Source organism: Oncorhynchus mykiss, chromosome 26 (assembly GCF_057628025.1).
Source record: "Oncorhynchus mykiss isolate SJ-2025 chromosome 26, ASM5762802v1, whole genome shotgun sequence".
Classification (NCBI taxonomy): domain Eukaryota; kingdom Metazoa; phylum Chordata; class Actinopteri; order Salmoniformes; family Salmonidae; genus Oncorhynchus; species Oncorhynchus mykiss.
This window is the reverse complement of record NC_143047.1, coordinates 20,628,909-20,644,807: the sequence shown is the minus strand read 5'-3', so window position 1 is coordinate 20,644,807 and position 15,899 is coordinate 20,628,909. Positions and strand designations below refer to the sequence as shown.

General features: G+C 41.2%; 1 protein-coding gene across 1 annotated transcript; it reads right to left on the bottom strand.

Moving 5' to 3' along the window:
- Positions 1 to 6,902: 6,902 nt before the first annotated feature.
- On the bottom strand, positions 6,903 to 10,385 carry LOC110506598 (melanocyte-stimulating hormone receptor). The gene is made up of 2 exons (XM_090222415.1): positions 10,053 to 10,385; positions 6,903 to 9,884 (listed from the first exon to the last, which is right to left on the bottom strand). The coding sequence occupies exons 1-2, from the start codon at positions 10,151 to 10,153 to the stop codon at positions 8,843 to 8,845; spliced, it is 1,143 nt and encodes a 380-aa protein (XP_090078541.1). The 5' UTR covers positions 10,154 to 10,385; the 3' UTR covers positions 6,903 to 8,842.
- Between the last annotated feature and the right edge of the window lie 5,514 nt (positions 10,386 to 15,899).

Genomic DNA, 15,899 nt, shown 5'->3' with positions numbered 1-15,899 from the left:
ACTTGAAAAGGTATTAATAAACCAATTAGGCACATTTGAACAGAAATGCAATGGTTCATTGGGACAGTCCAACACTTTGCACATACACTGCTGCCATCTAGTGTCCATAATCTAAATTCTCGCCTGGGCTGGAATAAGACATTAAGGCCTTTCACTTGCATTTCAAAGATGGTACCAAAAAAAATATGGTTGTTTTTTTCTTTGTATTATCTTTTACCAGATCTAATGTGTTATATTCTCCTACATTAATTTCACATTTCCACAAACTTCAAAGTGTTAACTTTTCAAATTGTAACAAGAATATGCATATCCTTGGATCCTTAAGAGGTGGTAAGGGTCAGTAATAGATTTTGGCTAGTCGTGGCTGTCAAAGGGATGCTGGTCAGAAACACACAGACACACCACACCACCACCAACACTACGACCACAACCACCAACATTTGAAAAATCCCAGAGTCACGTGAAAGCAACAACACAGCTTAGTTAGATGTCAGGGTGATGAGAGAGGAGAGAAAATTATCTTAAACACTGAACAGTGTTACTGATTCTTTCTCTGTGTGCACATAGTCTTGTGGCATGGTGCATTTTTTCTATAGACTAGGAGATCACTCACACCTACACACTTTAATGACAGAGATGAACAATTTCTGAGAGCAAAATATTTTTTCCCCAAAGTGATTCCCATATTTGTAATCTCAGAAACATTATGATTCAGTATCAGCAGATTCAGGGAGGAAGAAGAGTAGAGCACGTTGAACACTGATGACCACAACCTTGCTGTGGCCCTTATTAGCATGAACACTGCAATCATTATACAGTGAATAGTCTGGTCCAAGGATGTTTTATCTATGCCTCAACTCTCTGCAGTCTCTGCCCGCTGAGATATGTATCTATTGCTGAGTCAGGTAGCAGTTGTGGTTAAGTGCTCTGAGGAAGACTCCTCATGGACAGATGGTCTGCCTATGAAGCAAGTCCTGTTTTGTGTACTTGTTTGTGTGTGTGTGCACGTGTGTGTATGAGACATCTACAGTACATGCATACAGTACATCTCACACTGTAAGTTGTGTCTGTTCCAGTAGCCGTGTGTTATGATTTCCAGAAACACGATTGTGATGGACCAGTAGTCTCTTTGGACGTCTGGGCCTGCTTTGTCTTCACACAGAGCCTGTGGAGAGGATGACAAGCCAACAGCCGTGAAACCAACAGCTGAGGAACCTCTGCTCAGAGCACAGAAACCAGTATGAGGCAGCCACCACAGCCCCCTCCTCTCTGCCCCCTCAGTGTCTGCCAACCACTGCTGCTTAGCAACTAGATCTACACAATGTGAGCGAGCCTCCATCGCTAATCAGCCACACAGTGTGGGATAGCTGTTGATTTCCTGTTCGTCTGCTAATACAGCTGAGATAACTGTGCTTTAGCAGAGGGGTGTTCACCTGTTAGAACATCAATAAACCATAGTGTCCCTCTAAAGATGACACTAACACCAATGATTACACTATTGACCACACTGCCATAGACTTGGGAGTGGAAAACTAGATTAGAGGGATTATGTATGGAATCTCACTGGGTTAGAAAATTCTGAGTTGGTACTTTAATTACACATTGTGAATAGTAGTCCTACTCTCACTGCTCTGGGTTACTGGTAGTCTGCTATGACTCCGTTGAGGATTTAATGAGAGTTGAATCATGGATTATGTCACTGTTCTTTAGTCTGGCAGTGTAGCCTAGTGGTTAGAACATTGGACTTGTAACTGAAAGGTTGTAAATTCAAATCCCTGAGTTGACAAGGTACAAATCTGTCATTCTGCCCCTGAATAAGGCAGTTGACCCACTGTTCATTGAACAGTGGGCCATCATTGAAAATAAGAATTTGTTCTTAACTGACTTGCCTAGTTAAATAAAATCCCCAAAGTCTCCACATCCTGTGGGTCTGTAGAACACTGGCCTATGCACTGCCAATTCTGGGGGTAATGAGAAAAACTGAAGCTGTATTTTTTGCCAGCACTGGTCAAGAGTTGCTTGTGCGCCCTTCCCATGTCTCAAAGCCAATATGGCCATCTAGTGGAGAGAAACTGCCAGAGCCTCTCTAACATATTTGATGTAAAGGGCCCCAATAGTGGCACAGAGTGTGGTGAAGCTGAACAAATTGATGCTACTGTCATATAACCCTCCTTCAAAATGATTAAATCATGCATCTCATAACTTATCTATCCTTCTCTGAGTCTGCATTATGCCAGTAAGGTTAGAGAGGAGGATTGCCATGATGAGTCACACGGCACCAGTTGACTTGATGACAGGGTTATCTGGTCAACCATTATACAATGGCAGTTCACATCATGAAGCACTGTTGACGAGACAGTATCCATATTGGAAAGGCCTTAAGTGAGTTTACGACTCACTTCATTTGTTGGTCGGACCTCTCTTCTTCTAGACAAAACCACTTCTGAGGAGTATTTTGAATGTCCGGTGGGAAATAAATTGTAAACCAATAAGTCTGAAACAACCTCTCATCTCAGAAAGAGACTGAATGTGGAGTTTTTGAAACCCACACAAACACAATTAAACTGGGCACTTGGTATGACCCCATACCTAACGTTTTGTCTTCCTAAGTGTTTCAAACTGCCCTTTATCTAACCTCTCTTTAAAAATGAGCATACCAGCTAATTTCAGCATTTCTCAGTAATGTCTCACTTTCAAATTAACATATTGCTGAAGAGAATACTGTAGTTAGATTTTCATGGAAGCTTCCATGCACAGAAATACTTGTGCTATTCTTTGGATTGGGGCTGTGTCATACAGTGTACAGTTCATACTTATGTACAGTTGATTGTATAGACCATTGTTGAAAATATAACCTATACAGGGTTAGGCAGAAGGCATCAACAGGCAAGAATGTTGGTTACCTAATTTGATTCCAGTGTGACTAGGAGACATTGGGCTCAGACCAGACTTTCTTGGGGAAAACACGCACAGTATGGAGCTGTACAATGGAGCCTGTACAATCAGGTCCTTGTCAGGATTTCAAGCTCTCATTTGGATGCCAGCCACTAAGTGATTACTGCACCCATCTCATCCCAACCTCAGTCATCCATCCATAACCCCTACATGCCTAATCGCCTCTATCGATGTTCTCTGATTGGATGTGGTGACCTCAGAGGCAAGGCAGGGGGACTGTGTGCATGCAGAGACACACATACATACGGGGTGTGTTCCAGATACACATTTTCTGAGCAGTTTTCTGCATAGACCCTTATATAATTTGTATGTGGTTCTTGAAATGTTGCACTTCTACTGTCATTGTATTGATAATCTGCACAGACCTGCATAGAACCTGTGTACCTGGAATGCACGCAAGGTCAACGGGGGCATGATTGAGGTTACACTATGTCCACATTGACTTCATCATGTACTACATTGTACTACACCAAAACCAAAACTATTATAAAGCACTATGATGAATTTGAGTTTGTAGAGGAAATCATCTTAATCTATAGGACTCATTTGTCAAGAAGGGCTTTAAGTTTCCTCCCTTGGGTTGCAACAATGAGGGCAAGCATGTTGGTTCTTCAAACCAAAGCAGTGGAAGATGTGAACAGAGCAGCTTTGTGCAGCAGAGCTAATGGAGAAGACACCAGTTGAGTGTCAGCCCCCTCCACCCTATTGCTTCAGTGAAGTGACAGGAATTCCTATTTGATGCCTAATAAAGGGCCAAAACAAGAAAATGTTTGTTGATATGAAAGCCCTCTGTTATTACAGTGCATTCCAGGCGCTCAGTCCTCCAAAAATACACAGCCTACCCCAGGGCCCACAACGACCGGCTACCACGTGGTGGACGGGGGTGGACGGGGGGAGGGCAGGCTGAAGTCCGTGGCCCTCTGGCTCTGTCTCCTACTTCTAATGAGAATGTTAGGATACTATGTCCATCCAAACAAACAAATCCACAAAGTTCCAAAGGTTACAGTATCATCAGCACACTCTCAATCTCAGATGCTGCTCAACCACTTTTCTGTTTATTTGATAGAAAGCTCCTGTCACATTTTTGCATACAGCATATGGCTTTGGTTGACTTTGGTTGCCAATTGAAGTCATTCAACAAACAATAGTGCAAAAGAAAGCTCACAGACAAACACGCTTTTCATTTCAACCCGAAGGAAAGGAACTAGGTGATTTGTGAAGGTTTTGGTTCAAAGGCTTTGATTTTAAAACGGGGATCAGAAAATTATCCAACTTAATTAAGATGCCCATAAACAGCTTTTAGTTTCCCCCATCAGTTTAAAAATGTATCCTCCCATTAAAAAGCACTCCGGGGTCAGCTAGTTGAATGGACCATGTGTCTCAGTGGGCAGCTTAACTAAAAATAAATGCATTTTGCATACATATCTCTCCATATTTAAAATCTCTTGAAAACATGATTTGTCAATCCCATGATAGCAAGTATACAGCTGTATAGCCTGGCTCAAAACAAATTGTCCTCCTCTCTTCCTGGTCTTGTATCAGCCAAGCTAATACAGCTGTATATACAGTGGTGCAAAAAAAGTATTTAGTCAGCCACCAATTGTGCAAGTTCTCCCACTTAAAAAGATGAGAGAGGCCTGTAATTTTCATCATAGGTACACTTCAACTATGACAGACAAAATGAGAAAAAAGCAGCTTGGTTTGAAGAAATCAACTGTGGGAGCAATTATTAGGAAATGGAAGACATACAAGACCACTGATAATCTCCCTCGATCTGGGGCTCCACGCAAGATCTCACACCGTGGGGTCAAAATGATCACAAGAACGGTGAGCAAAAATCCCAGAACCACACGGGGGGACCTAGTGAATGACCTGCAGAGAGCTGGGACCAAAGTAACAAAGCCTACCATCAGTAACACATTACGCCACCAGGAACTCAAATCCTGCAGTGCCAGACGTGACCAGGATGACTGATCCGTGTAAAGGAAAGAATGAATGGGGCCATGTATCGTGACATTTTGAGTGAAAACCTCCTTCCATCAGCAAGGGCATTGAAGATGAAACGTGGCTGGGTCTTTCAGCATGACAATGATCCCAAACACACCGCCCGGGCAACGAAGGAGTGGCTTTGTAAGGTCCTGGAGTGGCCTTGCCAGTCTCCAGATCTCAACCCCATAGAAAATCTTTGGAGGGAGTTGAAAGTCTGTGTTGCCCAGCAACAGCCCCAAAACATCACTGCTCTAGAGGAGATCTGCATGGAGGAATGGGCCAAAATACCAGCAACAGTGTGTGAAAACCTTGTGAAGACTTACAGAAAACGTTTAACCTCTGTCATTGCCAACAAAGGGTATATAACAAAGTATTGAGATAAACTTTTGTTATTGACCAAATACTTATTTTCCACCATAATTTGTAAATACATGTATTAAAAATCCTACAATGTGATTTTCTGGATTTAAATTAAATCATTTTGTCTGTCATAGGGGAAGTGTACCTATGATGAAAATTACAGGCCTCTCTCATCTTTTTAAATGGGAGAACTTGCACAATTGGTGGCTGACTAAATACTTTTTAGCCCCACTGTAATTGTATTCTTGTATTCAAAATAGTGTCTTAAAATATATTGATACCTGAAGTAGAAAAAGGAAGTAATTATTATATTTCAAAATGATTGAATAATATATTAAAAGTGATTGAAACTTTATTTGGAGGACTTAGAAGAGCACTGGACTGTAGGCCCCGATAGAGACCTCTCCTCTTGTCTGAGAGAGGAGGCAGTTAGACAGATGGTCAGCCCAGGTTACACTGAGGACAGAGAGCTCGTGGGCCTTTATATGGACAAGAGAGACACATACAGTATTTAAGAGGGGACTAAATTAATTCTCACATAACATCACTTGTGGCATGAGAAAGGTTGAAATTACACTTCTGGACCAAAACAGTTTTTTATGAAAAACATTTTTATCCACAGGATCACATACTGACTAAAAGAAATGAGGATTGACATCAACAAACATTACATGATTAAGAAATGTATGACATGCAATATGTACACTGTACATGAAATAACAAGAACAATAAATATTTTAGGGTTAATTATGTTATTATTAGTATTGCAATAATAATAGTAATTATTATTATCAATATTACAACAATATTATAGCAACAAATGATATCATGACAACAATAGTGTTATAATTATATTGTTATCATGCGTAGTATCACTGTCCTCATTACTGATGCTGTTATTAAATAATACACCATCATGAGCTGAAATAACAAGTCCCAGAAATGTTCTATACGCACAAAAAGCTTATTTCTCTCAAATGTTGTGCACAAATTTGTTTACATCCCTGTACGTGAGCATTTTTCCGTTGCCAATATATTCCATCCACCTGACAGGTGTGGCATATCAAAAAGCTGATTAAACAGCGTGATCATTACACAGGTGCACCTTGTGCTGGGGACAATAAAAGGCCACTTTAAAATGTGCAGTTTTATCACACAACACAATGCCACAGATGTCTCAAGTTTTGAGGGAGCATTCAATTGGCATGCTGACTACAGGAATGTCCACCAGAGCTGTTGCCAGATAATTTAATGTCAATTTCTCTACCATAAACTGCCGCTAACGTTGTTTTAGATAATTTTTCAGTATGTCCAACCGGCCTCACAACCGCAGACCACGTGTAACCACACCAACCCCTCCACATCCGGCCTGGGTGGTGGTTGGGCCTGGCTGGCAAATGGTTGGTCCTATGCTCTCTAAGGCCCACCTATGGCTTCACCCCTGATTGGCTGGGCCTGGCTCCCCAGTGGGTGGGCCTGGATGACAAGTGGGTGGGCTGCACCCCTGCCAAGTCATGTGAAATCTATAGATTAGGGCCTAATGAATTTATTTCAACTGACTGATTTCCTTATATGAACTGTAACTCAGTAAAATCTTTGAAATTGTTGCATATTGCGTTTATATTTTTGTTCAGTATATATTAGTACAATTTGACCATAGCAATATGTTGAAATACAGTAAAAAGTAATCAAATGTACACATTTACAATGAGATAAGTTTGAGCCTTGGTTCTGACACACAGCCATAAAATAGCATGGATTGTTTAATGGGATGAATATTGATACCCTCTTGAGGCTTTTGAAAATGTTGTAAATATGTTGAAACATTCAAATTATTCAGTACATCCATAACACAATTAAAAAAACATGGCTAGTCTACATTACATGGGCTACTTGTAAAATAAACATTGAAATAAACATTTTGTTTCTGTCTATGCATACATTATTATTTGCATTAAAATGGCGAGGATAATCTTAAAATGTCTCATCTGTTTCAAGATTGGATTTCATGTAAATAGTTGTATTCCAAAAGTTTTATTTCAATTTATAGGTCATTTTTGTCAAAGGCCTAAGTGGGCTAAGTTAGGCCTAAATCATACTGTGAAACGTCTTTGGAAGTTGGATGTAAACAAATAATGAGTGAATAAATAAAAATGCAACTCTCTATATAGACCAATTAGGCTATTATTGGACTTCACAATGCACTAATTTGATTTAATCAAAACGTGACAGAATTGTTTTCTTGTACAAAACACAACTTAATGACTCTCATATTTGTGCATCTTTCTTTGACTCCATACAAAGTATTAGGGCTAGTGTATATCAATATGCCCATTGATCTTTTTCTTCAACAATAGCCTCTTTCAAACAACATCCTCTTCCCAAAAACATTCTGGGAAATTCATTCCTATTTTAGACAGAACACTTGCTATATCTTATTTAAAGTATATTTCCAGTGTCGGCTATACAATTAAAGCACAAATTACTATTTGTCCTACATAGTACACTGTAAAATAAGCATGTTTTTATGCTAATTTACTGGCAGCCATTTACCTGTAAATTACTGTAAAAAAATGTACAGTATGTTACCGTAAATTCCAAAGCAACTTTGGTTTAACAGTACAGTACTGTAGTACATTACTGTAAAGTTTACAGTAATGTACTGTTAAACCAAAGTTTCTTGGTGCCTGAGAAAACTGGACCCGCAGCCTTTACACACATTGGCATCTTTGAAAAAGTTATGTCAGTTGCTGATATATGGAGATGATAACTAAAGAGCAAATTTGAGGGTGTTAAAATCACGGTATTGAGGTAAAAAGTGTTGTCAGTGTTATATCTGAGTGTTGATTCTGGTGGGATCAAATCAAATATTCACTTAGTCACTCACTTGGTGAAGGCTAGATGACTGAAAGCCATCGAATGCAACAATCGTGTCTCTGTCACTAACAAACATACAGCAAAAAAGTAACCCTGGGAAATTAATGTGCAGTAGTTACACCCGAAAATGTTAAAACAACACTCCAAATGAGTTACTGTAACACCACGTGTTAATTAGACAACACTGAGAAAGTGTAACAGTATCAGTATAAGGTGTTCATTTAAGTCGGAATTTGCAACACCCATTGTGCTAGGGACCAATCACGTTTGGGGTGTTGGTTTATCAACACTTTTAAAGGTGTTAGTTTAACACTAGGCTATTTGAGATGGTTACATGTGATTTCTAAGAAAGTGATACATTTAACACTGTGGGAGTTACAATTCTGATCACACATTTGCTGTGTATAATTAGATATAGATGCTTTAGATTATGGTTCAAGCATTTGTTCAACACGCAAGTATGGCATATATGTATGGCTTGGCCTGCAACAGGGGTTGGTAAAATGTCCCATAAGTGGCACTGTGCCGTTTTGCGCAATCCAACCTGGGGTCTCATAGTTTATTAACTATGTATTTCAGTTAATTCAACAGCAATGGCAGGCATTCGCCTAATAGTGCCGCAAATATCAAATAATCTGTTATTCCTGAACAAATCCTGCAGTCACGTGAACTTCCATGGAAATAGACACTCAAGTATGGAATCGCATCGAAAGGTGACGCAGGAGCAGAAGAGCAGCTCCTTGAGTGTCTTGCGCAGCTCCTGGCTCCTATAGGCGTAGATGAGCGGGTCGATGAGCGAGTTACAGATGATGAGGATGAGGAAGAGGTTGAAGTAGCTGAAGAAGCAGGTGCAGAAGGGGGTCGTGGGGCAGGTAAGGATGAGAATAAGGTGGAGGAAGAAGGGTCCCCAGCAGAGGATGAAGACCCCTAGCAGGATAGTGAGCGTGATGGCGCCCTTCATGCTCGTGCCCTGGCGTCGAGACTTGTAGATGGCCATGATGCGCCGCGAGTGCACGTGCGCCAGGATGAACATGTGCATGTAGAGCACAGCGGTGAAGACAAGAGTGATGCAGAAGAAGGTGACGAGGCATACAATGACGGCGGTGTGCGAGTGGTAGACGATGAAAAGTATGCTGGCGGTGATGCTGGTCAGCCACACCATCGCGATGATGGTCACGGCGCGCTGCGTGGTCATGATGCTGTGGTAACGCAGCGCGTAAAAGATGGTGATGTATCGATCCGCGGCGATGGTGCACAGGAAGGACAGTGATGACACCACCGAGCTGCAGTTCATGATGTCGATGACGTTGTCCAGGTGCCGCAGCATTTCAGGTGTGACCACTAGCAGCCCGTGTTCGGTGAGCAACATGACTATGGTCTCCACTACGTTGGCGACGCTGACCAGCATGTCGGAGACGGCCAGGCAGCATATGAAATAGTACATGGGCGAGTGCAGATTGCGGTTCTTGATGATGGCCAGCACCACTAAAATGTTCTCCACCAGACTAATGAGGCCCAGCGTCAGGAACAGCTCCTGTGGAATGCGGAGCGAGCAGGTCGTAGAGTTCTGCTCCCTGGCGCCGGTGTTGTTGGTGCTGTTCTCACTGTACATGGTGAGGGTGCTCAGCTCCATGTGGTGGTGCATGATGAAGTTGTGTTGAGACGTGTTGTCCATCATGTCTGCTGCTCCCTGCTGTTGTAGGCTATTGGATGAGGTGGAAAGAAAAAGCCTTAAAATATTTTCTTTGTGGTCTCTATAGTGTAACAGAATTAACTAGTTATTCTATAGACATCCTATCCTTTTCAACTGGACTGTGACCGCAGGGAAAAAAAGAGCACAGAATGTGTGAGGTGAAGGTAGTTTAGCTCACGTGAACCCTGAAATTGGAGTGATGTTTTCCCACAAACGGAGGTCTCCAGAACGAACTTTAACACAGAGTGAAGAGCCCAGATGCTCACAGTGGAGAATCATCCATGTGAAATTGTCTCTTTCTCAAGTAACTGTTTAGATTCAAATGTTTATCCAACTGTATTTTGCACATAGTCCATATATGGTATTTCCAAGTGATGAGAATCCTAGTCTGAGTCTGAAAACAGCTCATTGGTGCTGGATCGCATGAGAGAAAATCCTCTACCATTTGGACATCCAAGTAGGCTCCAAGCAATCATAATGCGTGAACTGAAGCCTATCCAAGTGAGCTCTCAGGCGCATAAAGTGACAGTGGGTTCTTAAAAGGGTCCACCGCCTTTCTAACTCCTCCTTTCTCATAGAGAAAGCCAACCGCATGATTCTCAGACTGACACAAACTCTAATGAACGCGTGATCCCGCATGGAAGTATTTAGCAAGATTAGGGAGTAAAATGGATGGAGAGAGTGTAGTATTGATATACTTACTAGTCGCCTGAGCAGAGCATAATAATAATTCATTAAGTAATTCAAATACATAGTTGAGAACATGTTCCCCAGCACTAAAATGGAATTTACCGCGCACTGTGCACAACTGATGTGACCAATTGATTTAGACAATGCATACTTCATGTGCCTCAAATACACGAGTGTACAAAACATTAGGAACACCCATGGGACACTCCAGACACTATGGAAGGGCTATTAATACACATGCATCTACCTCAGCCGTGTATCTTATCTAGGATGTGGTGGTCATTGTCTACACTGAGTGTCCAAAACATTAGGAACACCTGCTCTTTCCATGAGACAGACTGACCAGGTGAATCTAGGTGAAAGCTTTGACCCCATATTGATGCCACCTGTTAAATCCTCTTCAATCAGTGTAGATGGAGGGGAGGAGACAGGTTAAAGAAGGATTTTTAAGCCTTGAGAGACAATTGAGACATGGCTTGTGTGTGTGCGCCATTCAGAGGGTGAATGGGCAAGACAAAATATTTAAGTGCCTTTGAGCGGGTATGGTGGTTGGTGCCAGGCGCACCGGGTTGAGTGTGTCTAGAACTGCAACCCTGCTGGGTTTTTCACGCTCAACAGTTTCCCGTGTGTATCAAGAATGGTCCACCACCCAAAGGACATCCAGCCAACTTGACAACTGTGGGAAGCATTGGAGTCAACATCCATGTGGAACTCTTTTGACACCTTGTAAAGTCTATGCCCCTAAGAACTGCGGCTGTTCTGATGGCAAAAGGAGGTGCAACTCAATATTAGGAAAGGGATTCTTAATGGCAACCGACAACAATGATCAGTTCATTTAAAAAATTACACGCTGCGCTCATGTATCTGTATTTGGACGTATTTGGACGGGAACTTTACGCACAGTGCACACTTGTAAATGAATTCATGATTATGGCTCAAACTGTTGCACTATTTTTCTTCTTTGATATAATTGCGAAATACATTTGTAATTACAATAAAGATTGTAAAGGCTCGCAAACATGATGTTTGTTGTCTGCCAAAACAGCGGTAACGCGAGCTATTACCCTAAACAAATGGGAGGGGATTTGGATAGACAAACCCGATTGAATGGGTTGGTCCATTACGCATGAAGGTTTTTGTAGTGACCTAGTTGCAGCAGAGCCACTTGGCATTTTGACAGGTTTTGTGTGTGTATGTGTGTGGTGTGGACTACCTGTCCTCCGTCCCGAGCCGATTATAACAGAAGGGCTCTTTTCTCCGCTGTATTGAATCGGATGTTTTTTCTTCTTCATTACAATCTCTATTTGATTAAATGTTTTTATACCGTGTAGTTGAGCAATCAAGAAATCGTTTTTTTTCCAACTTCAGAAACCCTTCGCAACACTACAAGCGGAGCCTCAAGTTAATGATGACGCAAGAAGCTGCCCACGCAGGCTACAGTAGCCTGCCTACACATGGACAAATTTAGTTCGAGTGTTGAACCTCATCCCAGCCACCCAATAACAATACACAGTGATCCATTCAGGACAGACTTTGGACTCATGAAGCAACATCACTTTAAACCAAACCAAACCTAAACCATAACAAAATTAAATATATAATTTAGTTGACAATGTTCATAAAATATGTCCAAAACAAGATTTATTTGTTAAAACCTGTGACAGCTGAGAAGTGAATACTCACTGCTGGAGGAAACCACATAGAGTTCTGAACAAAGTGCCAAGTGTTATGGCTCCAGCCTTTGAAACAATCCTTCTCAGTGCTTGCATAACCAGCCTCTTCCTCTAGCGATTTCATGGGAGATATAACACACACAAACTGCAGTTTGTGCAAAAGGCAGTATTCTCTCACCTGTGGAGAGCAGCAGTGTCAACTGTAAGCAGCCAGACTGTCCATAGTTCGAGTGTGATAGTGGGAGAATCCTCCATTCACTCAGGGCCAGACACAGATCTGTATCAGCCTCTAGCTGAGGAGCACCACTCCTACCTGGGACTACAACTCCAGACCTGACAGACCTCTTGTCAGACCTGACAAGAGGGGTTGGATGGGGTAGGGGGGACCCAATAGGACAGATGATAAGTGATGTGGCCAGTGGCGACCTGTCATTTAGGGCAGGTGGAGCAGAGCCCCGCCTGTTTTGAGCCCCACCTGTTTTGAATGTTATTTTGGCATTAATACGATGTAAAAATGTAAACAATGTAAAAAAAAATAAAGAAAAAAGAATACTTGAGTTAATAAAGCCGCATTCAAACATGGCCTCTTTTTTGCTTTCTTGAGGAAGGCAGCTCCAAAATGCCTAACTCAATGCTTTCTGTGGTGGTGGGGCAGCCAGCGGAAAATATGGAGCTTAGGGGTTGGTAATGTTCTCTAATTGAGCCGTGATAGGCTCAGTGTTCTGTCACTCATGGGGACACTACGTCACCACAAAATCTTCGGGGAGAGCTCGAAAATTCAACCCCCTTGGGTGCTGCCATAGAGTTACATTAGAATTGCCCATCCAGTAGCTCTTTTCCAAGCTTAAAAGGATATACAGTGCCTTGCGAAAGTATTCGGCCCCCTTGAACTTTGCAACCTTTTGCCACATTTCAGGCTTCAAACATAAAGATATAAAACTGTATTTTTTTGTGAAGAATCAACAACAAGTGGGACACAATCATGAAGTGGAACAGGGAGACAGGACGGACACCATCGCTGGACCAGACAGGACTGGCAAAAAGTGTTCTTCACTGACAAGTCGCGGTTTTATCTCACCAGGGGTGATGGTCGGATTCATGTTTATCTTCGAAGAAATGAGTGTTAAACCGAGGCCTGTACTCTAAGTTTGAAATATCCAATAAATGTCGTTCCACTTCATGATTGTGTCCCACTTGTTGATTCTTCACAAAAAAAATACAGTTTTATATCTTTATGTTTGAAGCCTGAAATGTGGCAAAAGGTCGCAAAGTTCAAGGGGGCCGAATACTTTCGCAAGGCACTGTATACACTACTCTTCAAAAGTTTGGGGTCACTTATTAATGTCCTTGTTTTTGAAAGAAAAGCAATTTTTTTGACCATTAAAATAACATCAAATTGATTAGAAATACAGTGTAGACATTGTTAATGTTGTAAATGACTATTGTAGCTGGAAACTGCACATTTTTTTAATGGAATATCTACATAGGCGTACAGAGGCCCATTATTAGCAATCATCACTCCTGTGTTCCAATGGCATGTTGTGTTAGCTAATCCAAGTTTATAATTTTAAGAGGCTAATTGATCATTATAAAACCCTTTTGCAATTATGTTAGCACAGCTGAAAACTGTTGTTCTGGTTAAAAAAGCAATAAAACTGGCCTTTAGACTAGTTTAGTATGTGGAGAATCAGCATTTATGGGTTCAATTACAGGCTTAAAATGGCCAGAAACAAAGAACTTCCTTCTGAAACTCATCCGTCTGTTCTTGTTCTCAGAAATGAAGGCTATTCCATGCGAGAAATTGCCAAGAAACGGAAGATCTCGTACAACGCTGTGTACTACTCCCTTCACAGAACAGCGCAAACTGGCTCAAACCAGAATAGAAGGAGGAGTGGGAGGCCCCAGTGCACAACTGAGCACAAGTACATTCGAGTGTCTAGTTTGAGAAACAGATGCCTCACAAGTCCTCAACTGGCAGCTTCATTAAATAGTACCAGCAAAACACCAGTCTCAACGTCAACAGTGAAGAGGCGACTCCGGAGACTCTTTGTTTTTGGCCATTTTGAGCCTGTAATCGAACCCACAAATGCTGATGCTCCAGATACTCAACTAGTCTAAAGAAGGCCAGTTGTATTGTTTCTTTAACCAGAACAAGTTTTCAGCTGTGCTAACATAATTGCAAAAGGGTTTTCTAATTATCAATTAGCCTCTTAAAACGATAAACTTGGATTAGCTAACACAACGTGCCATTGGAACACAGGAGTGATGGTTGCTGATAATGGGCCTCTGTACGCCAATGTAGATATTCCATTAAAAATCAGCTGTTTCAAGCAACAATAGTAATTTACAACATTAACTGTCTACACTGTATTTGTAATCAATTTTATGTTATTTTAATGGTTAAAAAATGTGCTTTTCTTTAAAAACAAGGACATTTGTAAGTGTCCCGAAACTTTTGAAGAGTAGTGTATGTCGCTGATAGTCCCATCCTCCTCTGACACAGAGGTTCACATAGAGCTGGGAATGTACTTCATATCACAGTGAACACTACCGACCATTTGCTCGTGGGGACATGTCTTAGCAGGGAAGAGGGTAGACCTCACATGAACACCCCTCGTGACCCAGGCACTGCAGTAGCTCCAGGTAAACTCTGGAACAAGGCCCTCGTTTGAACAGCAGTCTACCAACTGCACCCACAGCATTACACCATGTGGTTCTATTCAAAAACAGTAGAGAGAGGATGTATGTGTGTTGTTGATGTGGGTGTCTTTTAAGCGAGTACGGTTTTGAGTGTGTGTGAGCGGCTTTGTACCCTTTCACTCTGCTTTCATTTATACATCCTCTGATAGGAAACAGCATATTCCTGGACTATTTCAAGGGAATGAAAACTAGGCAATTACGCAAATGAGTATCATGGGATGGTCTCTTCTTTTTGCCAGATGGTCTTTCAAGAACAATAACTTGGACTATTTTAAACCCCTGGGCAACATATCACTTATCAAATTACTTGGAAGAATCAACGACACACAACCAAAAGATGGAGGACATAAAACATCAAAAGTAATATGCAACAGTGGTGGAAAAAGTACCCAATTTGTCATACTTGAGTAAAAGTAAAGATACCTTAATAGAAAATGACTCAAGTAAAAGTGAACATCACCCAATAAAATCCTACTTTAGTAAAAGTATTTGGTTTTAAATATACTTAAGTATCAAAAGTAAAAGTATAAATTATTTCACATTGCTTATATTAAGCAAACCAGACGGCACCATTTTATTTTTATTGACGGATAGCCAGGGGCACACTCCAACACTCAGACATAATTTACAAACGAAACATTTGTGTTTAGTGAGTCCGCCAGATCAGAGGCAGTAGGGATAACCCGGGATGTTCTCTTGATAAGTGTGTGAATTGGACCATGTTCCATTTTTTTGCCAATTGTGCCGTCTGGTTTTGTTAATATAAGGAGCTTGAATTAATACTTTCACTTTTCATACTTAAGTACATTTTAGCAATTCCATTTACTTTTGATACTTTAGTTTATTTAAAACAAAATACTTTTAGACTTTTACTCAAGTAGTGTTTTACTCTGACTTTCACTTGAGTCATTTATATTAAGGCATCTTAACTTTGACTCAAGTATGACATTTTGTACTTTTTC

Bases quoted from the DNA above. Each gene is read 5' to 3' on its own strand.
- LOC110506598 (XM_090222415.1), bottom strand. From the start codon at position 10,153: ATGATTCTCCACTGTGAGCATCTGGGCTCTTCACTCTGTGTTAAAGTT. The intron at 9,885-10,052 runs GTGAGCTAAACT...CTCATCCAATAG, and splicing joins ACTCCAATTTCAGGGTTCAC to CCTACAACAGCAGGGAGCAG.